At 36.2% G+C, this 25847-nt stretch overlaps 1 protein-coding gene across 5 annotated transcripts in view; it reads left to right on the forward strand.

Moving 5' to 3' along the window:
* SMYD3 (SET and MYND domain containing 3) overlaps positions 1-25847 on the forward strand; it is a 385012-nt gene that overhangs the window by 297084 nt on the left and 62081 nt on the right. For all 5 annotated transcript variants that reach the window (XM_012572411.5, XM_072927229.1, XM_072927227.1 and 2 more), the window contains 3 exons: positions 9569-9636; positions 12098-12200; positions 18749-18859. In XM_012572411.5, the coding sequence (XP_012427865.4) occupies positions 9569-9636; positions 12098-12200; positions 18749-18859 (282 nt within the window). The remainder of the gene's footprint in view (positions 1-9568; positions 9637-12097; positions 12201-18748; positions 18860-25847) is intronic.

Here is a 25847-nt window from a genome sequence, read left to right on the forward strand (position 1 = left end):
TTGGGGAGCTGATCAGAGATATTAAGAATGCACAGATTCTGTAGAAATCCAAGAACTCATTGAATACCGAGTGCTTGAGTTATACAGGCCTTAAATTTGCTGCTTTAGCTTTAATTTGTTCTGTGCATCACATCACATCTTTAAATTAAATACTATTCTACTTCATGCTTACCTTGAGTTTGTTTTATGCATTCTGGCTTACGTATCCTGCTGTTTTCTCATATGGGCATATTCACCCTTCTGTGCCAGTGCACACATGTAGAGAACAGTCTTCCCCTTTCAGTCAGGAAGAGTCTTCAACTGTGGTCTGGATTAAAATCTCTTCAATAGACCACTACTCTTTTCCCCCAAAAGACCTCTCATTAAGGCAATCAGCTTTTCAGAATTGAATACAGAGTGAGATTTTGTTTCACAGTGTTATTATTTTTCCTGTTAAACTTCTAATTGCCTCCTGGATTTGATATATTGGATGAATACCAGGTGGTACTCCACTCCTTTTTGCTGTTCCTGGACAGGTCTAGCCCACCTCAGACACATCACCTGCTATGGCACAGTAGCATCAGTCATTGTATCTGACAGCACTCTTCATACACTGCCTGTGGAAGGAAGGTCTAAGAGATAAAAATGCACTCTGCAGGCAAATGCTAGCCAAATGTTCAAAACCTTTCAAAGGAAAATAGTTTATTTAGGATATTTTACATTGGCATTTTACAAACAGCACATGAATTAGTCAAATAATGGTTTTACACAAAATTTAAATTACCTGCTCTCAGAAGATGTTTGACTGCCAGCTATCTAGAAGAACATAGTGCATGATTCCTATTGTCATACTGATTTCCTACTGTTTTAATGGGAAAAAAGGGGTTATGTCACTAAAGGTGATAGATTTACAAAAGGACATGTCTGATGCACTGACTTTTAGTAATGTCACCCAGTTTGAATTATAGGAATAGATTGGAAAAGAAACAAATCCAAGTAACTTAAAACTTTTTTTTTTTTTTTTTTTTTTTTTTTTTTTTGCTTCATTGATATGGTGAAAAGAATGATACTTATTCCTTTGGATAAAACGGCATGTCAAAAGAAAAACAATAGTAGCTTATCTATAGAGAAAAAGCATAAGAAAAATGGAAGGAACTGGAAGTGGTATCAGATTTCTTTTGGGCCTCAATACACAAACATTAAAAGAGCCTGAAATTTTGTCTGGTTAATGCAAAACAGAGCAGGTTTGGGCTAGCCTAGCTTGTCAGTGACCGAGGACACAGGCAGGTTTGTCAGTGTTGTATGCTCCATATGGGGTTGCCATGTATTTCTTTATACCATACTAAGGATAAAAAGGTTCAGTTCTAAAACACCTCAGCCATCTCTGTTTTAGGTTGTAAGTCAAATAGCAAAGTGATAGTAGTGCTGGTTCAAAAACCACATGCTGCATATAAAAAAAAAATTGAAAAAAAAGTGGTTTTTTCATTTAAAAAAATGGTTTCCATGTTTCTAAATTAATTGAATCAAATGGGTTTTGTTGCCAGTTTCAGAAGAAGTTTCAAAATCAAGATGTTTATTTGCATTTGTTTAAGTTTTTAAGATTTAAAAGTACTCATTTCAGGCCATTACATTTTGGAAGAGGTGTTTCCTTTTTTTCTATCCTTTTTGAACTGTCTTTCAAACATTCTCAGCTTTTGTGCTTTCAGAAATTTCCCGGTGGAAACAATTTTAAGACAATGGCATGAAAAAAGTTTTCTCCAGATTTTTATAGTCCCCCTCATTACCCATCCCCTCCCCTCAGAAGAAAAGACATTGTTGTGCCATAGTTCAAGAGTGAGGAAGAGAAGAGGAGAGGCAAAAATTCCACTAAGCCAAATAGACCAAATCCAAAGACTTATTGTTGATGGACTTAAGAAGTTAAATATACTTGAAGGTCCAGCTCAATAAGCACCTCCAAAAGGCATAACAAGTATATTGCCTCTGTGATAAAATGTCATCAAACACTGAAGAATTTAGGATAGAATTTCTCTGACCTATCTTGAGCTGCTTAGCAGCTTTATATGAGGAAGTTTCCATTACCTGGGTAATGGAAAGAGGTGGCACATAGTACTTTATTCCACCCGTATTATTAGCTGAAGTTATGTAAGAGTAATTCACTAATGTTTTGATTTTGCCTATGTAATTTTCATACAAGCATTTGTAGCTGAATCTCACCCTAATAATTCATAGTAGTCTAACTTTTTTTTTTTTTTAATATACCCTTGCAAATCATTTGAACATCTATAACAAAATAGGCAAGACAAACACAATGTCAGTTAATGACTCCTGGATGTCCATGAAGTTTGATCCCATTCGTAAACAAGCAGCATGTTTTCAATAAGTGAGCATGCAATGGCTGTTTAAATCAAGTTAGTAACTCTGCCCCATTTCTCAGGAGTGGAGTTACCAGTAGGAAAATGAGGATGAAGAGAAGGAGGTCATGCTCCTACTCCACTCCAATTAATAATGCCAAATGCTGCAAGCATACTGTAATATGATCCATTAGTGACTTTGCACCTCCCACTCTCCTGTTCTGCTCCCGAAATAGATGCATTTCAGTTCTGTTGCAAAAAGCAAGAATAATAATAACATTTAGATAGCTGGGTATAAGCTAAAATTTCACCAAGGGGACCATGAGACTTGCTGGCTGTTGTCAAAGGAAAATTTATGAAAAGGCTAAGACAGGTTGCACAAAACTTTAGTGGGAGTACTGCAAAAATTCAAGATACTTTGTTTTACACTAGAAGTGCAATAATTTTGTGTTTCAAGCTTTACCTTTTCAAGTCCAGGTTCCTAACTACATGTTACACATGCTCATGTTTTGTTTTTTTTAAAACAAAGGTGTTCATAGCAAACATAACATTTGTCCTAGTAATGATTGCTTTGAAATTCTTAGTAATCAAATATATTTAGCTGCATAGCTAAATATTTTTATTTGAAAGACTGGAGAAGTATGTGTGGGATTAAGGAGAGAGGAGGTAATTTGCCATGACCTATTTTCATTCAATTTCAATCAAAATTGCACCACTTAGCTGATTACTATAAAGGAGTGCCTGAAGCACACTTGCACTAAATTATCTGTTAATGTCAGGGCAAATTTCTGGTCTCCTGTCTTTTGGTGGTGACAGCCTATCTGCAAGGTATACCTGTTTTCTGCACACTCATCAGAAAACATCACATGCTAGGATAGCAAAAAAGGCCTGAAATATTGTTAGTTGATGTGAAGAAAGATGTCCAAAGGCTTAAAGAATTAAGAAAGCAATTGGAAATGCATATCTTTGTTGTAAATAGCTCTGAAGTAATGGTAGTCTTTAATTCAGCCAAAATGTTGATGTTTTGGCACAAGAGATTAATAGGAAGTCTTTGATGTAAAATTAAATACTTGTGAATTCAGTCAAGGTGTGAAAATTTTTTTTCAAATTTCATGGTTTTACAGCATACTTTGGCTTCTGAGCAAATATCATAAACAGTTAACTTCTTGTGCCCTTTACTTAGTCTGAAAATCTAAATAAGAAAACTTTCCTGAAGTTCTTCTAATATGTTTTTATTTCTGTCTGGAAGCATTTGGACAATACTCTTGGGCCCATGCCGTGATTCTTGTCCTGTGCAAGACCAGGAGTTGGAGTCAATGATCCTTGTGAGTCACTTCCAGCTCAGCTTATTCTGTGATTCAGTCAAAACACTGTAGAAGCTTCTTTTTTCCTCTTCACCTACTTTCTTCTTTCTGATACCTCTTTCATCTCATTCTGTTTCTGTGGCTCTCATGGAAGTGTGTCCTGAGTTGAATGCAACGTAGAATTGGATTCTAAGTTCCTGATATAGCACAAACCTTTAAGCATGTATATATAAAGCACAAAGGTCTAGTTTTCAAGTGTGCCTCATTACAGGGTTCCTTTCAACGCAGTGTTCAGGTTGTAGATGCCTTCCCACCATTGTCAGAATCTGAGGTATTGATGATCCCGAGATTATAGAAAGTCTCTGTCTTTCTGTCCCGTTGCCAAAAAAGAAGCCATAATTCGTCTGTGCTGTTTTCAAGGTTGTTTATTCTTGCTTATCTCTAACATGTTCTGCTGTCCTGCCGCAGGTCTGTCCTGCAGGGCAGCGTGTGGGGCTCTGCCCCTCAGTGGGATGTTACAAACATTATATACCAGAAACTACCTGTGCTATATTTACAATAATGTGCCAATATCTGTCACCTACGTTGAACAGTGTGTCCCCAGCCTAAACCAACAGAAAAGTGCCAACACTACAGTGAAACATGGAGGGCATGAAGAAGGAGAAAAAGGACAAGACACGCCCAATTTCCTCCATCTTGTCCCCTTTGAACCCCTAATCTTGAATCCTAAAATTTTACTTTTGCACCTGTGCCACACTTAATTATTACTTATATCAAACACTCAGAGCTTGTAATTAATCCTGTAAGATTGAAAACTCTTTTCCATGGACAGAGATCAGAGACAGTGTCTGTCTCTCTGGGGGCTCTGTACAGGGGGGTTCCTGACCCCCTGCCAGGGTTCCAGGCCTTCCAGGGCAGCCAGAGGGAAGCTCTGGATTCCCACACACCATGGACAGAGCTGCCATTTCAGAGCGAGAAGCTCTGTCTGAGGAGAAAGCCAGGTTGTCCTGGACTCTAGGCACGAGCAGTTGAGTGTTGTACTCATAAAACAGGGGCTTGACAGGCCTGTCACTGCTGTGGCATACTGTGCATTACAGTTTAGCACTGTTGCACTAGTGCTCTGTGTGCCAAATGAAGTCATTAGCAGATTTGAGATCTATCAACCATCTGTTCATCCTCGAGTGGGAAAGAGTTATCAGTGCAGAACTGTAGTGGGATGTGATGGTTCTAGAAAGTCTCTGGGGTGTGCTTTGGTCATTTGAGGTAATGTGCCCCTCACATAGCATTTAGTGCTCACCCCTTCCTCCTGGAAAAATATTTGAGTCTCTTGAGAAGTCTATTAACATGAGAACTCATTGCAGTATCTTTTGCTAAATAGTTGGCGGTGACCAGTGATACCCAGGCAGCTTCGGTATGAATGAGAAACTTAATAATCCATGAAAAGGCTCTTTTTAATATCTATTTTTAATTTACAATACATTGCATTAATAAATTAGGGGGGGAAAGTGTTCCTTATTGCTTTCTTCCTGGTGGTGGTTTAGAGTACACCAGCTGTAACACACCACTTACAGAGATGGCTGGAGTCATTGTATATCAGAGCTGAAAATTGTATTGACCCTATCAGTGCAATACACCCTTTGGAGTACTTGGGAGGTTTTCTTACATGTGTTATGAGAGCTGCCTCACTGTGTTGCAGTAAGAGGAACACATGGAGACAAAACGATTGATTATTAGCCCTGGTGTTTGTAATTTGATCGGTGCAGCAAGTGTTAGCCAATAATGATTTGTTTTCTTTCCCTTACACCCTTATTGATGTGTTTCATTGTCTGAATGTCACACAGACAATCTGGAATGTCATGCCATCAAGTCTTACTCTGTTTTATTTAACCCAAAGGCAAATCTTCAGTATAAAGCTGTAGGAATGAGGTCTGAACTGAAAGCAAATTCAACTTGTTGTGTTGCAAAACTGAAGCCTCTGGACTCTGTCAGGTGCAAACACCAAAATAAATCATGACTGTCCACTAGACTGTGAGTCTGGCACTGACAGAGATATCTCAGACAGTAGCTTTAGACATCTTAAGAACAGTGACCTCTTTACAGGGTAAATTTACAGAGTTTTCATTAGTCACTCAGAGAGGAAATCAAATTTAGCAGGTTGCAATAATTTTTGTTTGGTGATAAGGTATGCCTGAGAGTATTGGCCAGTCAGTAGAGTTGGTTTACTCATTGTGTGTTTACCAGTCTAGGAGAGAGTATGTCTTCTACTTACGTTACCTTATGGGGTACAGTGTACTTCTCTAAAATATGTATAGCCTCAAAAGAACAAATCTTTTTATTTAATTCAGTTTATAGAACAACGTTGGTTGTTTCAAATAGAAGCTACTTTTTAATAACCTTGCAGGATTTATTCATAGAGGCAACTCAAACACTCAGAAGTGATTTGTAAATTGTTAAGTTTATAGACTAGAGCTCTGTGGCCAAACAGGCTATGATGATTAACCTTGATCACTCTAGAATATTTAGAAGTTCTGCATTTTGAAGGCTTGAAAAGTTTGTGACTTCCCCCTCAGAATTTTGACTTGGTTCTCATGCTGGGAGATGTATTTTTTTCAGAAATTTTAGAAATAACAAGGAATTTGTCTTTGCAGTTTGAAGTGCTGAAATATGTGGCAATGTTCTTTATTTGTGGGTATAACAAACTTTGTGAGTACTTGGTTTTGTTTCTAGATGTGGATATGCTGTCTCAGTGCTTTGTAGCTGGATAGAGAGGAATTTTTAAAGGATTCAGAAGGGACAAGCACAAATTAAATTACTGAGATAAATGATTCTGCAGGAGTTGAGACAATAAGGAGCATACCATTGTATGGAAGAACGCTGTTATTGAAGCATTCAGTTGCTGAGAATTGTTTATTTTTCTTATTTTTAAATCTGTCATCACGTAGAGCCTGGTTGTAGTATAAGGAATAAGGTGGGTCAGTTAAGGCAGAAAAAAGCAAAAAATAACCATGAAACTTGAAAGAAATGCTGTCATGCCTGAGAAAATGTTTATTTTGCCTTGTTTTTATGTGTTTGGGGTTTTTTCCCCTAGAAACAATTAGTTAACTTCCAGTCCTAGTAGGTTTTGATCTGTAAACAATTGCCTCAGGAGTAAGCAGCTTACTCATACTCTCCTGCAGAAATGTTGGATACTCCAGATTTGGCTGTTATTTGAGCTACATCTTTGAATTTTTGGATGCTAGAAAAACTGACTTTTCTTGGGTGTTCTCTAAAAGAAACGCCATCTTAATTTTGTTCCTTAGTTGTTGGGATTTACAACACCAACTCTTGTTTTGAAATCTTATAAAGTCTACTTGATAAAAGAGATCTTTAACTCAGACTTAAAAAACCCCAGACATATATGTAAATAGAAATGTATAGGTGATTCATAGACTTTTAGAAACTTTGTAGCAAATCTCAAAGAGAACAAAAAACCAACCATATAGTAAAAAACTATCAATATTTCATATTTTATATTATTTTAGGCTGCTTGCTCTCTATGGAGGATTGTTATTACATCAGAATTCCTCACACTGTAAATGGTGAAATCTTCCTCCTCTCTGAGCCCCAATCTCAGTTTCTCTCTCTCCACTTGCTGAGCACAGAAAGCAGCCATGACTAGGGTTATTATCTGCAGTACACATTATTTGTGTATCACTGTTGGTTTTTTTCCATTCCTGAACTTAAAAGGAGGAAAAGATTGTCTTCTCAGGGGTTAAACAAACCTCAGATCACCTGACACTTCCTATGCCTCTGGCAGGATTGTGCACTAAATCATACAGCTCAGAACTCATGGGACCAGTTGGATTTCTGCCTGTGTTTGTGTATTAAATACCTTTTTAGATTTCACCCTGTATACTTTGGATTCCCAATATTATATTTGAAACTGGAAATAATTAGAAACTAGATGGCATTTCACTGCCTCGCTGGATATTGAGATGCACCTGTATACTGTAGAAATATCTGAGATGTTAAAAAGTGCTTCACAGTGAACTGCCATTAAAAATAGCTCTTCATGTCTGAATCTCAGCATATTCATTCATCTCAAATTTTTACTTAAATGTATCCTGGTATAAAAAACTGATGCATGTTTCAAAAAGGAAGAAGTAAAACTATTGTGACTTCTGTGTGTAAAACTTTTCACTTAATATAATACATTAATAGAAAATGATTAAACAGTCCCTATAACTCTATTGTGATCAAAATTCAATATTATTAATATAAATATGAGAATAATAAGAGATTTGCAAAAAAGAGGAGTTCATTTGTTTCCAAGAGATGCTTGACCTCTGCTACTTTATGATCTGTTAGAGAGAGCTAAGGCACACAAAAGCTTTCTTTCTATTTTACCTGGAAGGCATTATTTTTTTAGTAAATACCAAAATCAAGTCAATATTTTTAGAACCAGGATAATTGCTACTTGAAATGGACTAATCTTTGCTCAGAAGTTGCTTGAGACTTTATACCCAATGTCAACAGGAAAGAAATAACTAAGATGTATGATTTTGGTAATTGATAGGGAACATTTGAATGGGTTACGTAAATAATAGACCAATCAAAGTACTGTTTAACGGTTTACAAAAACACATGCCCTGCTGCATGTGCATTTATTTAAATTAATGTTGCTGTCATAATTTATGAGAAATTTTGAAAGAGTATTTCATTTTCACCTTATAGTTAATGGCCTCATAAATAATAATCTGTCAATTTATAGGATAAGTTATATTATTAAATTGTTCAGCATACCTCTTTAAAATATAGGTGTGCATTTTCTGTTCTGGACAATTACTCTGTGAATACAACTTTCAAATCTCATTTCCATGTCTGCCAAACCCTACTCTTAACTCATTTTCTGTTGTAATGAGAATTAATGATATTAATAATCCAATGCTATGCAGAAAAGACCTGGGACTTTCTTGTATATGCAGTATCATGCAGTATTTTTCTAAAGAAGATATTAATGCATTGATGATAGCTGATCAACATATCTAAAAATGAATGAAAAAAACACCAAAACCAGCTCTTCCCCAAAAATCAAATACTTAAAAAATACATTCACAATAGAATTCCGTTTTTTCATTTAAGCACATGAAGGTTGTACTTGTTAATCATTTACAAACGTTGATACACTTTGAACACCAAGAAGGCTCAGTTTGATAGTTTGGGGTAGGACTAAATCTGTTTACAGGAACTTCCATTTTTCCCAATTCTTTTCTAAAACCACTTTAATTTGGTATGATTGTATGAAGGAAGAACACATTTACAATCTGAATATTTGAAATTAAAGAAAAGGTATTTCTCCTGGATGGCAGTTTGAACATGCTTTGTTGTCAGATCTTCTACCTGCAAACCAAAATACCCATAATGTGAAAGATAAATTATTGCACAGTCTTTGCATTTATTTGTGCCCATATCAGGTTGCCACAACTGAGGTTGCTGTTTACTTCAAAACAATCCCATATATATTCTTTGGGTTCTACTGCTACTCACTAAAATGTGCTGTGAGAGCCTGGCATCAGGAGAGTCCCCACATGGAAAACAGCCACTCTTTCCATCAATAGTCACTATCATCTGCTAGGTTGTTCCTGGGCTGAGCTTCTCAGGCTGTAGGGTGACTTTTGTCCTTCTCCCTACAGGAAAGTAGGGCCCCTGCATGTGTTTAACCCCACATTTTTTCAGGATACTTATATTTCTGCTTTTAATTGACAGCAGTTTTACAGGAGAGTGTGTCCCAGATGTGATTGATCTAAAATGAAAGAGCACTAGTGTTGGGCTTGAATGTTTCCCATCTAATTACCATTTGCCCCTTCGTTTTATTTTGGAAGGGTTTTTTCACTTGAGTATGGGGTTTCCAAATGATTCTGGTAATCCTGGATTTTTTTTCCCTTGTTTTTACAGGTGACCTGTAACTGTTTCACCATCAGTAATGGAGAGATGCAGGATGTTGGTGTTGGCCTGTATCCCAGGTACTGTGGACACTGTTTCATTCACAGGCAAAATCTGTGTCGCTTCTTTCTCCTTTTTTCTGAGGTAGCTGTAAGGACCATCAATGCAGCAGGTAACATGTCTAAATGAGAAACTGGGAAATGGAAATAAATTAAAGAAGAATAAAGAAATACAATATAGTTGAAAGCATTCTTAATATTCCTGATTACAGCATTAAAGCAGTTTAAATAGTATATACGTCTTTATATTTTATTTTTATGGTGGTGGTAGTCGTTTCTAAGTATGAATAAATGCTGTCATCAACACTGTGTGACTGGGACTAGTAAGGGAAACCTGTTCAATGATGCTTTAGAATACAGATATTTTGCAGCTCAGAGCCTTCATAATTAGTAATTAAAAGAAAAAGATTGATATATTTATAAGCAAATTACCATAAAAAAGAAACCAGTAAGGTGAAAAGATAGGTCCCTTAAGAGATAGAGTTAATATTTGAATTTCATATTATTTTTTTCTTATTTGTATTAGGAAAGAAGTATGTACCAATGAAGGCTTTATCTTCACAGAATTAGTAACCTGTAATCATAAATATGGAAAATTAGCATGTAGTTTAAAAGTATGTTTTACTGTCCAATTTTTTTGTTAATGTATGGTTGAATTATGTTTGTCAGTATCTCAATGGGCCTGTCATTGCTGGGTTTTTTCCTTCTAGTGTCATATGTAAGATTTAACTAAGGACACTTAATATCTTGGGTCTGCTTTGTAGTAAAGATGAGGAGAAAGTAGTTAGGAAGACATGGGAATTAGTGTCATGAAAAATGCAAAACAGTAATTTGATTTCATAATGGAATGAAAACAATAATTGAGAAAAATGAAATATTATTTTTGAACATTATTATTATTAGGGAAATGTTTGGTTTTGGTTGTAAAAAAGCCCTATTGTGAAGAAAGTATCTGTCTATGTTCAATGATAATGCACTGCCAAGGGATGCCAGAGACTCTTTCCCTTGAAGGTCACTTCAGAGCAGTTTGAGTTTTGTTTTAGCAACACAGCTGGGAAAATTGATAACTTAAAATCTGTGGTTTACAAGTCCTGGGCAAATGTCCTTCCAGATGAATTCACATGCTTCTAGAGGAAATTGTCAGCAAATCCACAAGTTTCTCCATGACATGAGATTTAATTAAAAGTTCTTTATTAAGCCTTGTAAAGAGGTTGTATATTATTGTATGGCTTGATGATAGCTTCAGCATCACAATATATTTTAAAGTAGGTAAAATCCTATGGTCCTGTTGTGGTCCATCACATTGTGAGCAGCTTTGAGAATGTGCCCAGTGATCTCACAATAAGTGTAATGGATACTCTCCCAGTGGGTTCTTGAGGAGATTAACCACAGATATTTTATTAGGCCAGAAGGGATACCAAAAGAGTCAGACCCCTGTTGATACCTCCTGTAAGAGTCAAAAAACGAAATAAACATGGTTTGGTGCAGGGCTCAGAGCCTTGGCAACATCCTCTATTTTACCAACAACAGTTGGGATTTTCAACTGCTGAATCAGACAAGGACAGAATATAAATGCAGCCAGGAGATGGATAAGCCAAAAATTCTTCTTCCAGGCTGATAAGGCCAGAATTATTCTTTCAGTGGGTCATTCCCATAGGGAAAGAACCATCAATCCCATTTCTGCTACAGCAGAAATGTTTGCCTGGCAGTCAGTTGTTTCTCAGCTAAGGAAACTCGTGATTCTGAAGTATGTATAGTATATATACATGTATAGTATATATAGCCTCCTTCAGAGAGAGGGAAGGGAGTGCTTGTGCAGCGTTTGTGTCTCTTGAGGGTGCCAGCAATTCCCTAATGAGCTGTGCTGCCCCAGCTGTCACATGCCACAAGAACAAAGGCTGGGCCAAAATATGCATGAAAACAGAGGCAATGGCCCTGTTTCTTCTTTCAACTCTATACCCCAACTTCTTTGGCTTTGGGACATAGTATACTCTTATTTTCTCCTGATAAGAAATACATGTTGATTGTTGGCCCCTTTGAGCTGTGCTTGCAATGACAGTCAGGCAATTGAAAAAGTTCGTGCCCTGAAACTGAGCAGAAGCAGCAGAAATACAGCTCAGCCCCCTCTGCTCTGAACTGTCAAGATAACAAGGTTAGCTTGTTCCCCACTTGCCCAGTGCCCTGAATCAGGGCTCTCAAAGAGGCAATGGGAGGCCATTGCCTTCTTCCTGCCCCGAGTACACAAAAGGCAGAAACATTTGAAGAGATCCTGGCTCCTATTACCAGTGAATATAAATCTTCTAAGCATTCATTTTCCTCCCCTAACCAAGAGCAGCTGATTTAACAGGGAATTTATTTGTTTCATGACTTAATTGCTCGATACTTCAGATGTAATCATGTTAGCTGATTTCAAATGATTAAAGGGAAATGGCAGTTGAGACTCCTCTGTTAAGTTTTTTTTTCTTCCTTGCACCCCTCACAGCATGTCTTTACTGAACCACAGCTGTGACCCAAACTGTGTGATTGTTTTTGAAGGATACCAGCTTTTACTTCACTCTGTCCGAGACATCCAGATTGGTGAAGAGGTAATTAACTTGTCCTCCCTTCCATCACAGACACCTGCAACAATGACATCTCCCTAAATAAATTCCAGACTGCTGGGCCACCAGTTTAGTGTTTTGATGATATATTGATGCCACTTTCTAGCACATAGCTATCGGCGGGGAAAATGATAAATAGAATCATCTCTTCACACTGCCTGGGCCCCGTAATCATTACTTCTCATAAATCACTAGCAGTCTTGATAAATTCCTGTTTCTCCTTTGCTCCTTTAGGCACTTCACTTTGTTTGTATTTGAGTGTCTTTACCCTGATGGGAACGCTTAAAATATTTCTGAGTGGAATGCAGTGTTCTCTAAGTCATTGCAACAATAACATTTATCAGGCAGCAACTGTGCAGTTGTAGTAAACCTTTCATTGACAGTGAAAGCAGCAAAACAAGGTTTGTTTTCTTGTCCATTTCACTAAGAAAGTCTTCAAAATATCCTTTTCAAGAGATTTATGATTTGGTCTGATGTGTTCTCCACTTTATTTTTACAACAGCACTTGTATTCATTTGAAAATAAGCATCTGTGGCAGGAAATCAAAAAAAAAAAAAAAAAAAAAAAGTTTTGCAGTAATGCAGTACTGATATTGCTTAATAAGACCTGAAAAGAGATGTGTGCATATATGTAATTTCAGATGCATCAGTGGCCTACACAGTCCTAGCTGTTGGTTGTTTCAAAATCATAACCTAATGTAAATATGATTCATGCCTCTTCTTAAAACTGTGTGAATATGAAGACCATGCTTATTTTGATTTAGACACAGTATTTATTTACCTCCCTATGAAGTTTCTTCTTTTTTACTGTATTCTTTCTCAAAGATAATAGGGTATCAAAGTAAGTAAATGGATGAAAAATTTTTTAGGCCATCAAAATAAGTAAGTGGTAGAATATTTTTTTCGGTGAAACATTGTTAAGAATCAACAGAAATGTTTTTGCATACTTACCTTTTTGGCAAGAGAACTCTTTCAGGAGAAAAATATGTTTGTAGAGCTCTTAATTATAGGCATTTTCATTTCAGTATTCTTGTTTAAGTGTTATTATAGACACCTTCCTTCTATTTTATCCATAAACCATAACTTTTTTCTTGGCTTCCCAGTTCAGTAAGATGGGTTGCTTATTTAAAAATACAGCAGATTTTACTGTATTACCAGGAAGAAAATAGGCCTAAGGCTTAAAGCTACAAAGTCAGTATTAGCTTAGATCTGTTATGGGAAGAGGAAAGGAAATAAAATTTTTGTGAAGGTATGTACAAGTCAGCAGTTCAATATTATTGTCAGTGCCTATTTACTCTTTCTTATACACAACTTGTACCACTTTTCATTTTGTGTTCTGTATAATGACTTTGGTACAACTTTCCACACTGCCTTTCTGCTTGCCTGCAACGTGGTGAGCTCAGTTTTAGTAATAGCCATGTACTGAATTTACAAACATATGTATGTGAAACTGTATCATCTGTTGTGCGCTGAGTTTTAACTTATATTCCTGATATCATGATCTGAGCTAATGAAGATACATGTTAGGGAGGAAAGTGATTGGGTTTTCTGGATAAACTGGGTGCTCTGAGATGGTAAGATGAAGATTATTTCAAGTCATGAAGCAACAAGAAAATTATAATCACTAGAAATTTTCTCTTATCCTGTTCAAACTTACACTAGACGCAGACAGAATGAGATCCTCTATAAAAAAATTAATAGAAATTAAGCACTAAGACTTATCAGAAATAAGAAGCTAAGTAGCAAGTCAAGTTCAGATTAGTAGAAGAGGACTATTCCACCCATAAAGGAATATATTTTTGCACATTTGTAGTGCTTTCTGTCAGAGCACACTGCAGCAGTTCATCCATGCTAAGGAGTTGTTGACCACCTATAATTGCAGGGAAAACAGAGACATAGTTCAGCAATTCTGAACTTTGCTTCCAGCACCTCAGAACTAATTATAACACCTTTTTGGACTTCAAGATAATTGCAGAATTACAGAATGTTTAGAGTTGGAAAGGACCTCCAAGATCATCTTGTCCTTGCTGTGGGCAGAGACACCTTTCACTACACCACGTTGCTCAGAGCTCCATCCAACCCAGCCTTGAACTCTACTAGGGATGGAGCCTCCAAAACTTTTCTGTAATGTTGACTATTACAGTTTTTGTAACTTTAGATTATGTTTATTTGATAGCAAACAAAGATTTCCTTTACTTGCCGCTCTTCGCAAAAATGAAAATTAAATGCTGCAAAGAAAGGTGAGATATGGGGAAGGATTATAAAAAAGCAAAAATTATTCATCTGGAGATCATGAGGGCTCCTTTACTGGTAAAATAGCATATCAGCAAGTTTTGTCAAAAAGGCAAGCAGTTTACTTTTAAGAGGTCTTCCTCATTTCCCTACCCTTAAGTAACCACTTCAAACAGATCAAGATGTGTGCTATAATTTCAATTTATTTTTTGTTAGTTGTTGAGTCTACCTGGTGTTTTGCAGGCAGACATAAGATCATTAACCCTCCTCTCCAATCAGAAGTTTTATGGCTTCAAATCAATTAGTCTTGCTGTGAGACAGAATGGATTAGCTGAGGTGCAGTTCTGCTCCAAAACGGGTGCTTTGATTCTCACCAGCTTCAGAGTTCAATTAGAGCAAATTTGTATCTTTCTTCAGAATATCATATAACTGACTGTACCTTACAGAGCAACATTTTTTTTTTTAATACTGAAAATAAATAATGATTTCAGATGATGAGCAAATAAATCCACTTTCATGATATATTTCAACCAAGTTATATAATGTTTTTGTTACTGTAATTCTGTGAGAAGTTTTGTATCTGTGTATGCTTGACACATTATATTTTGTCCGATTTAAGTTTTTGGAAACAATTTTTTCCTTGAATTAGAAAGTGTGATGGTTTTGTGTCGCTGCAGAAGGCATTTTGATTTTATATGCCAAAACAGAAAGAGTGCAGACTGTTAAGCACTTCTATAACTCTGTCTCAGGAACAGATACACAACCGTCCTTAAGAGTCTGAGCCCCATGATTGCAAAACCAAGAATATTACCTTTGGTTTTTTTCCCTGCCACTAGCACTGAAATACTTGATTTTAATTTTTCACAGAATTTTCTGTCTAGAAATGTTGTGGCTTATATTCTGTTACAAAAAAAACCCAAACCAAACCAAAAAAACAACAACAAAAAAAAAAAAAAAACAAAAAACAAAAAAACCAAAAACCAGCAACAACAATAAAACCCCACATAAATTAAGTCCACTGCATCGTGGCAGTACTGGAAAATTGTGTCTACCTCAGCTGGCAGATGAGGAACATGAGAAACCAAACAACATATACATGATTAAAGAATTTCTGTGTCAGAGCAAGAAGCAATGCTCAGACAATGCTGATTTCTAAGGAGAAAGTCTTAAGAGTCAATAAGTCCCATGGCTGTTAAATAATTTCTTGCCTTCATAAATGTTTTTAATATACATTGTCCAGTTTGGGGGGAAAATATTCACTGCATTCTTTATAAATGAGGCAATAAAGAGGCAAGCTTTGGTCAGTTGAAGTAATGTTTTACTTAGTAGTATACATCCCACATGCAAATACCATTGCGACAACCTTTGATAAATGGGCATATTTCCTAAATATGTACAAGTTAAATGAGCCTTGCATCTAATGAAGTGATCCAAAATTAAAGCAAGGATTAAAGATGAGAGACTTGAATACAGAAATTTTGGTTTTAAACAATTAAATTATTAGTATAGACTCAGTCACTGTTAGGTTGATCATGTTTCTAAATATTCTAGTTATATTTTACCACTCAGTCTGCCAACTGCAAACATTTTTTCCCTTATGGATTTCTGCTGGCAAGGCTGGGAATTTCAACTTGGGCAAGAAAGACCATAAGTTGTTAAAATGCTAAAAGAAGAGATAAATGTGATGAAGAATCTTCTTCTCTTTCTGTCCAGTCATATGTTTTAATCCAGAGCATGTTGTTATGTGACTGTTTATACTCACAACTGTTTGGTAACCTCTGAAAAAGAAATGTCTTTTTTGAAACTTCTTCCTACTGCCGTGGTTTCTGCAACATAAATGAAAAAAGGTGGGGGGAGGGAACCAAAAATATGAAGAGAGAAAGGGATGAAGTCTGTAGGCTGGATAGGTAAGATATATTTGGTGTTGGCTCTGTGTTTATTTTGCAATATTATAACTAAACCCTGCCTAATGATGGTTTCAATAGTAATGACAGGGTTTAGACCATTGTCTTAAATATTTTGGCAAAGAATAGACTAATCTCACATAATTGATTTTTCCCAGAAGATTCCTACTGTCCTGCACTGTGTCTGAACTTGGTTAAATCTCTTTTACTGCTGGATGCCACCTGAACCTAAAGCCCAGTAGGACATGAGTAAATATCAGAGATGTTCATGCAGAGGACAAGAGAGAGAGAACAGCCAGTATGTGAAATGATTTTGACAGAAAACACTTGTGAGTTGCAAGGAGACATGAAGATTGGAAAGCTTTTGATGGGAGAAGGAAATTTGGTTTTGAATGTCTGAAGGATGAGGTTAGGACTGCAGCTTGGATGGAAAATGCTTTGTGGGAAGGAAGGGAGACAGATATTTTTTACCACACCAACGGGGATGCAGATTAGGACCAGCTGTGGAAAGAAGTGAGGACAAAGTTGTTGGGGTCACTGAAGATGTTTGAGAAGTCAAAGTAGGGCAACAAGGACTGCTAACTTGGGAAATCAAGTGAATACAACGGGGAAAGGTGTAAGATAAGGCTAAAGGACAGATCTGAGACTGGCACAAAGATGAAATCATCTCATTGCACCAAAAGTGGCTATGCAAGGACTAGAATTTATGGCTAGAAAACAGGTTTAGATAATAAGGTGTTGAGAATAAGACAGGAAAATGATACTCATGTTGAGAGGTAGAGAAAAGAAGAGAAAGAGGGACATTGGAGATAATGGAGCAGGAGAAACAAAGCTTGAAAGAAAAGGATGGAAAAGAAATAAGTAACACGATTTCTATCCATTCACCGCAGGAAGATCAGAGGGAAGCCTCTGGCTCCCGTGTAAAATATTAGTACAGACAGTTCTGCTGTAAGCCAGTGGTGGTGAAACTAATCCTCTCTAGGCTCAGACATGCACAAGCTGGGACGCAACAACATTATATAGAATTCTAAACCTAACAAAGTTCTCACATTTTCTAACTTTTGATTAATTGTGGAATTTTAATTTGTCTCTTTCATTAATTATACTATTAATCTTCAATTATGAAGCCGTATTTATTTAAATGCTTGACTTTGCCATCTCAGGAGACTTCTTTTAACACGATCCTCCTTCAATATGTAATCAAATTACACTGTAATAATAAATGAAAATGCAGGCATTGTTTTAGTTGCTTGTTAATTGCTCATTCAATTAGAATGCTCACTAATTTGCAAAAATGCAGGTTCTTACAATGGATTTCATGGTCATTACTAAAATTGGTCAGGTTTTCCTGTAATTTCTTTGAATGGACTCTCATGATTTAACTGAAAACCGTATGAAAATTCTCCCAATTAGCTGAAGTGTCTAGGCTCAGGATGAAATAATGTGATCTGATTTTTTTTTCAGCTCTGACCCCTCTGGAGTGTTTCAAAGTGTGTTGAGCATCTAGTCTAATCACTGAATAGCATGTGATTGTATGCTGGTCTGAACTGAGCTGTCTTTTTGTTATATCCTTTTCCTTATCATTAGTTTGTGCCTGTGAAGAAATTTAAACATTTCAAGAACTCTACAAATGGTTAGTCCTGTAAAATTCTTTCTGGCAGGCATCAAAGTGAACAAACTATAGATTTCTCTCCAGTTCGTTGGAATTCACTCAGTATAGTGTAAGAAGTTGGAAATGGCACAAATGTAGGCACAATTTTTTTTTTATCATTTTAATAAATCTTCTTGTCAATAGTTTCAACAACTTAGACTGCAATGCTTTTGTGCTTCCTTGGTCACAAGGCAAACATCACGGACATACTGAAAATGGGTATGGCATAAGAGAAATTATCCTCAGGCTCAAACATATATTTGCGAGAAAGTAGGGTCCTCCCTCAGAAATAGATAATAAAAGAGATAATTGGATATTGTATAATGGTAGTGGTAAATACACACTTAAGCTCTGGAGCTAGACAGAAAGTGAGATTTCATGCACAAGGAATTCAGATACTTTATGCATAGTTTCTTTGCTATCTTTTCTTACTCTCCTTTCTTCTTTTATTTTTCATCCAAATTAGGATTAAAAGTTGAAATAGTGATATTTTTTGGTGGAATTAATAATTTCAAACAATATTGATCCTGAAATGTGAAAAAGTGTTCTTCCATGGAAATTATTTTTCTCTTTTTTTCACCTTCTGTAAAAGTAGTCAATTTCTTCTAGAAAATAATCTGTTAGCATTTTATTTTATGCTGGGAAAAATGTTGTATCCAAAAAAATGTTGCCTCTGCTAATACATACACAGAAAATTGATTTTTTGCAAAATACACAAACTCTTTTTTTTTAATGTACTGCATACAGCTCACCATAAGCTACGTTGAATCACTGATGCCTACCAGGGAACGCCAAAAGCAGCTGATGCGCCAGTATTGCTTTGAATGTGATTGTCCACTCTGCCAGAATCAAGAGAAGGTAGGTTGAGAGAAGAAATTCCTTGCCAGTGAAACAGAATTTTCTAAAGCCTGTCCACAGCTTTCCTTCCTTTTTGTAAAACTTATCTTTTGCTACTAATTGAATGTCCAGAATAGGGGAGAAAACTGCCTCTGCCCTCATTGCGGTTTTTGTTGCTATGAAAGACAACTCTGAATGAAAGAAAAGCAGAAAATGTCGGCATTTTTCTCTTCAAAAGAGTAATCTTGGAATTTCAACTGAAGCCAGTTGTCTGATACTACAGGAAGGTTGTGCTTATCCTCAAAATAATGTTGAATTATTTTGCCAAACACCTGCATCAATAATTTTCAAAAACTACCAAGCTTGTTCAGCAGTTGATAGTGAGAATGGTGAACATCCTTGGTGACTTCGTAGTTTTTATGCTCACTTATATCACAAGTTCTTGGAGGAGCAGGTCAGTGGTTGTAGTAGATAAATTTTAGTTGAGTGTGATCTCTTACTAGGGTTCAGCCTAACCTAATTTGATTATATTCTGGTTTGCTTCATAGTTATACAACCTTGGGACACTACATTTGTCTCAGAGGCTGATGAGAGATTAAATGGAATAGGCAAAATGAGGCTGGTTTTATAGCAGTTTATGCACTTAGTCTTTTTTGTTATATGTAGAGTTGTTCTTATTTTCACAAATGCCTTTTTGGAGTGAGTCACCTGCCATAGCTAAATGTGTTCCTGGAAGATTAGAAATAGTAAGAGAGGTAATGATGAAAATGAAATTCCAAGCACCATAATATGATTCAAATAATAGCTGCACAGGAAAAAAAAAGGAGAAAAAGAAACCCCCAAAGTTCAAGCTGCAACGTATGCTTTGATTCATCAGTAGGCAGTTCAAAAAAGAGAACACAGAAAATTTTAGGCTTATGACATAATGCTAAATTACTTCCTGTCTGTGTTGGCATTCTGTGTCTGATAAAAGCTGCTGCAATTCTACTCGGAGGCAGTGAAGTGAAGACCTCTTTTTGTCTTTCTTTTAAAGATGGTCACTCAAGTGCCATGAAATCTTGGATTAGTTTTAGGTAAATGGCTTCCTCACAGATGCAATGATGATTAAGAAAAACAATACTTCAAGGATCACGTAACAGTTTGTGAAAGGGTAGGCAAGTGGTGTAAAGACCATTCAGCATGTGGAATGTTTTAGGAAATAATATCCCAAAGCTGATGTATACGTCATTGTAGGAATCAACATATAGCATCAAAAAATACTGTAGTGAAATTATATGTGCATATATTAGTGAAAGCAATACTCTCATACATAGGTTAAAATTAAGTAATTTTTTTGTTTGTTTGTTTTCGAAAATATGGTTTTCATTTGTGTTCATAGTCTATAGATCTTTGTTTTGTCCTTTTACAAAATTTCCCTGGGAATGATACTGTGAATGTTTGGAAAGCTCTTTGTGACTGCATTCTGAAATTCTGCTCTTGTCTCATTGTTACCATGTTAGGAGGTCTCCAAAGGTCTAGAAGTGTCATGGCAGCTTGGTCTGCTAATGTCTATGGAGAAGATGTCTTTATCCTCATCTTCACTTTAGGGTGATTAAATGCTATCTGCGGCACTCCTCATAGTATTGTGTACCATTTTCTCAGTGACAACTGAATTTGTAAAATCTCTACATGACTAGCTTTGTATTTTTTTTCCTTTATCTCAGTCACTACTAATAAGCTGAGAGTCATGTAACACTGCAGGTACAGCAGGAGATAATATTTTTAGAAATTCTGGGGTTTTAAACTACAAAATTTCTAGAATTAGGTGCTTAAATTTGATAAAATTATTCAAAACATCCCTGTTGAAAAATCCCTGATACTGAGAGGAATTTCCAAGTCATCTTAGAAGATTTTTAAAAAGCAAAAGCTTTGTCGATAGGATAGGCAGCAGCTTCAACTTTGGGTCATCAAGAGTGGCAGAGTCAATATTGTGGATCTATATAGTCAGCTAAAAGTAAATTCCCATATTACAGCATTGCTTTGTAGAAAAAAAGATAGTTTAGTCAACAGCAATTCATCTTGTGTACCTTTCTTATAGGTAAAATTTCAAATTCCAGAAATGCTTTATTCATTCAAGTAAGTTCTCGTGCATTGGGGATTTTTTTGAGTTGCAGCTATCTCATTAAAAAACTAGAACCCCTTTTGAAATCACATTTATAAACACACAAACGCTTATAGAGCTTGTGTTACTCTAGTCTTGCTGAGTGTGCTTGCGAGCTGCTGAACACATACTAGGGACTAGTGAAAGCTTTCAAGATGCACACGTCAATTTATAGTAAAGTTTTAAGTCAAGTGATTTGCACTGTAAGTTTTATTCTACATCTTCTGTAATGTTTTAAAAGTGACCCTGCAAATCTCCTGGGAAATATATGTTATAAATTTATATGAAAAGCCTATAAACCTTATGTTTATTTGTACTTAGTTACATGTATTCTTATTTATTCATATTTATAAAAACACTTGGCAAGATTATTATCAATGACATTTTTGTTTCCTGCTGTATTTTTTAAAGGCTTGTTCATTTAGTGTTAAATGCCTGAGTGAAAAAGGAAGATGGTATCAAATTTCTGTTCTCAAGGCAGCTACTGACTGCAAGTGACCTTGGGAAATTTGTTTTATTCAAGAGCAACTTTTGTGTTTTCTAAGATCTAACCCTTATTTTTTGTAATTGGTAGGAAGCTACCATTTCAAATGGAGCTCAACAGGTTTTTGACTAGAAAACAGATCAGACTGTCTGTATTGGGGGTCATTTTAGTGACTGTTCTGTGAAGCTCTGGTTTGTTCAGTCTCTACAAATGCAGTGAGAAGAGAATTTATAGGCAATTTATACTTCTGCTGAGTATTCTGGTGCCCAAATGATAATAAAGAAAGGTGCTGTATTTTCTTTTAGCTTTATGTGATGGATTTGTTTAAATGAAAATAATTCCTTGAAGCAGAAAGGTTTGGGGCTTATTGTATGCTTTGTGCCTCCCTCATACCAAGAGTAAAGACAAGCAGCTGATTGGTACTGTCTTCAGTAGAAATCCATGAAAATTGGAATGAATAAAAGGGTTAAAGGAATGCCATGAAGTAAATTGCCCACTCTTTAGACAGATAAAGTTTGGTGAGATAAATTGTGCTGCTTCATGAAATATATAAAAACACAAAATCAAGACTGACATGATTACATTTCTGTACTAGCTGACATGGATAACAAGAGTGCAGTTACAACCCTGCCTAGATGTACCCAGTTCCCCTGCACAACTGTCAGGATCTGAGACTCTAAATAGCTCAGATATTAGACATAGGCAAAGGCTACATTTTCAAGTTTTGGCCTGAACCTCAAAGGAAGCTGCATTTTAATTCTAAGGGCATACTATAATGCTGGCCAGTGTCTTTTAGCATCTGGTCAAGCAACCTGGCAAGTACAAATGCACCACTGTAAGCTGGTTAAAGATAAGATTGAGGCAAATGTTTCAGAGGTTCAGTTCCTGACAAATTAAATGGCACTGATTAGAAATCTAAACAAGACTTTTGTCCAAAGTTAGAAAAAACAAATCAGGAGCTAGAAGAGGGGAAAAAAATATGACTTCCTAAAAGTCACTCATAGAATACTTCCTGTCTGTCTATACTTTAAGTTAGAGCTACTGTATTGTCTTCAGTTAATTGTATCTTTGACAGCTTTACACATTATTCTTTGTTCCATTTTGAGATCAATCTCCACTGTAATTCAGGAATGTGTGCCAAGCTGAACTCTTGGCAACATATTACTTATTCAGCACATAAAAGCCCCTTCCATTAATTATAATTAAAGATAGTTTTACATTGATGACAAACATTTAAATGAAGAGCAGCTTTTTCCATAGTCATGAGCCAGAGAATTGTTCATGTTGTACATCTTCAGCCAAGGATTTCAGGGACATTTGTGCTTATAGAATGGTTTTGTTATGAGTTGTGTTTCTCTTTTGGAGCCAGGATTTCATATTTTAGTCTAGCTTGGTTTTTGGAAAGCTTTTATTTATTACAAGGTCAAAAGCAATGGACTTGACTCTGAATCATTTTTATATTAGGCCAGTGTTTGAGAGTTGCCAAAGTTAATAACAACATAATGTTAGTAAGCATGTTATTCCTTTAAAATTTTTTTTTTTTTTGCTTTGCAAGAAGTACTTCCTTATATTGCAGCCTGAATTTTGGTAAAGAACATCACAAGTCTAGTTTCCAACTCAAGGGCTCTCAAAATCAGGTCACCTGAACAGCAACCAAGCTATCAATCACTACATAAAAATAACACCTGCAATTCTTTGCCTGTTATTACATACAGTCACCAGCTCAGTTATAAACCCACAACCCCCCAAATAAGTTCCTGAATCTGAAGTTTTGACACTATTTTTCTAGCAGAGGGAACAAAACAACTGTCGTTTAGAACTTCATCGAATGTAAGTAAATTGATTAAATTAGTTGCTACAGCATATGTCTGTGGTTGATCTGCCTCGCCAGGTTTGCTGAAAGAGACTTGAATATGGCCAAATTTACATTATACAACAATTTCACCTTTGATATTCATGTTTGTTCTTAGCCATACCTCTGAAGAATATATGTGCTTAAATTACAGAGGCATTGTTACATGAAGAGTATTATTATTGACTGTTGTTTTTAATTAGGATATATAGGCTAGATCACTGTACAGGTGTTAGTACAAAAATGTCACCCCTCCCTCAGGGATATATTTAGGACACAGGAAACAAAATTATATGTTATGAAGTGCCTTTTAAAATTGCTGAATTGTGAAGTTCCATAAGTTTGTATACCAGTTTTCCTAATATTTATTTATTTTTAGACATTTACATTCTCACTAAGTTTCCCAAGTACAATATGAAAGATGAGACCTGCAAATTAATTTAAAAAATTAAGCCTGAGAAGCAAGGATTGTTGAAAACAAGTCTCTTTAGACTAACAGCTAACTGAGCATAAAACCCTTTGATGAAAGCAGAGACAAAACGAGGAGCATCTGTTTCTCTGATCACGGTTCTAAAAAAAAAAAAACTTGCTAAGTACCAATGTACCAAACAGCATGTTAAAAAAAAATTATCAGAATTGTATTCCACCAGAGTCCTGGTGCAATTAATTTCCTATCAAAATACAGAGTTTGCAATAGTTAATTATAGAAAATTTTCATTCTTCATCTTTTTGCTACTTTGCCACTAGAATTGCCTTTGAAGCAGACTACAGGATGACATCAAGCCAGAGATCAGTTGTGTTTCACCCACCTACTCTCCCAGCCCAATGTCAGTATAACCAGTGGCTACAAAAGTCAGTGGCAGTAATTGGAGCTCACTGGGACACAATGCTGTTTCTCTCTATAGATGGCTGGCTATTTCTTCCCTCTGGCAAGGCATTTCGTAGTGACATAAGCCCTGGATTCATTCCTGAAATCCAGCAGTCAGACTAACACTTTTCTGTTTCTTTCAGAGGATCTTACCCTCTTGGGATGGATTTCCAAACGCCAAGGACAGAGGGCTTTTATTTTTCTAGTGCCAAAAATGACAGTAAAAAACAAGGCAGCCGCTTCTAATTTCTGGGATTTCTTGTTCATTAACAAAGGCATTATGTCTTCAGCTTCTTAGTATTTCTTACATGACTTCTGAAGCTCCTTCCATCTTTCAGCATTGTAATTTTTTTCCTCTAAAGTGCATTTCCAAAGACAGTGGCAAATGCACTGTGATCATTTTTCCATGACAGCTTGGCTATCCTAATTGCTTTGGGACTGCCTCAGTGTGCTCTGGTCACCACTTGGCAGCATCCAGCTGGAGCTCACTTGGATTCTCAAGGTCATGGAAAAGATCTGCCGGTTCTTATAAATAGACATGAGGTGAAAAGTGTATTTAAAGTCTTTGCCTTTTCAGGAGATCATTAATAGGGCAACCTGTATCAGTTTGGACCATCGAGTTCCTATTTAAAGCAAACGTAGAAGCTAGGAGTGTGGCACCCTCCTGGGAGTCTGGCTTTCTACTCATCTCAGTGAAGCAAAATCTCATTCTTTCAGATCCAGCCATCTAATAGGAAACTTAAATCTTCTGGCAGATGTTTTAAGGAGAAACACTTTTTTTTTTTTTTTTTCCCAAGGGAAGAGAGGGCATTCTCATCACTTTTTTAGACTGTTGCTGCTACATTTAAGTGCCTGGATCCTTCTGTATATCCAACTTCTTTGTGAATGTTAGAACTAGCTATTACTGGTAGGCTTTCTTTTTTCAGATGTCATTCCTATAGCAGTCACTATTTGGTCTCTGTGGAATAACAAGCAGAAATAAGAATAGTCTCACTCTGGATTAGCAATCTAAAATAAACATAGAATATTCGCAGAGAAACATCCATATGAGGATATATCAGAATATAAGGATAGATCAGAAAAATCACGTTCCAGAAACCTTTTCCTGCGATGATTTTGGACAGACCTTTCTTTCCTAAATATGTGTAGAAGCCGGTCATTGCATTATCTGAACTAGAATCTCTGCATTCTCTTTCCCTGAGGTTCCTATAAGGTTTTGTATGTTTCAGCCTGTCAAGGTGGTTTCAATAACAGTAGTACCCTAGGGAATAATCTTGATTTTGGGTGCTTTTTCTTGGTCTTTTTATCAGTCACTTTTTTCTATTTTGCAGCGTGTTCGATCTTTTTAAATCCCATTAATTAGGTAATTTGATTGAAATATAAGTTTCAATTCAGATCCCATAAGTCATTAAAAAAAAAAAAATGGAGGTTGCAACTGTAAACTGCAGATTTCTGGACACAAAAATCTCTATGGTTGAAGGTTGTCCATTTGAGTAAAATAATATCTACATCACAGCCAGAATGACATTTTTAGAGCAGACCCTGTTGGGTAAGGGAACCCCACAACTCTCTTAGTGCTTCAGGTGATGGGTGAGATTCAGGTGAGTCCAAGATGTGCACTGTATCTTTTGTCTAGATTCCTGTTCCAAATCAGTTAAAATAGGA

Source organism: Taeniopygia guttata, chromosome 3, assembly GCF_048771995.1.
Source record: "Taeniopygia guttata chromosome 3, bTaeGut7.mat, whole genome shotgun sequence".
NCBI lineage: Eukaryota > Metazoa > Chordata > Aves > Passeriformes > Estrildidae > Taeniopygia > Taeniopygia guttata.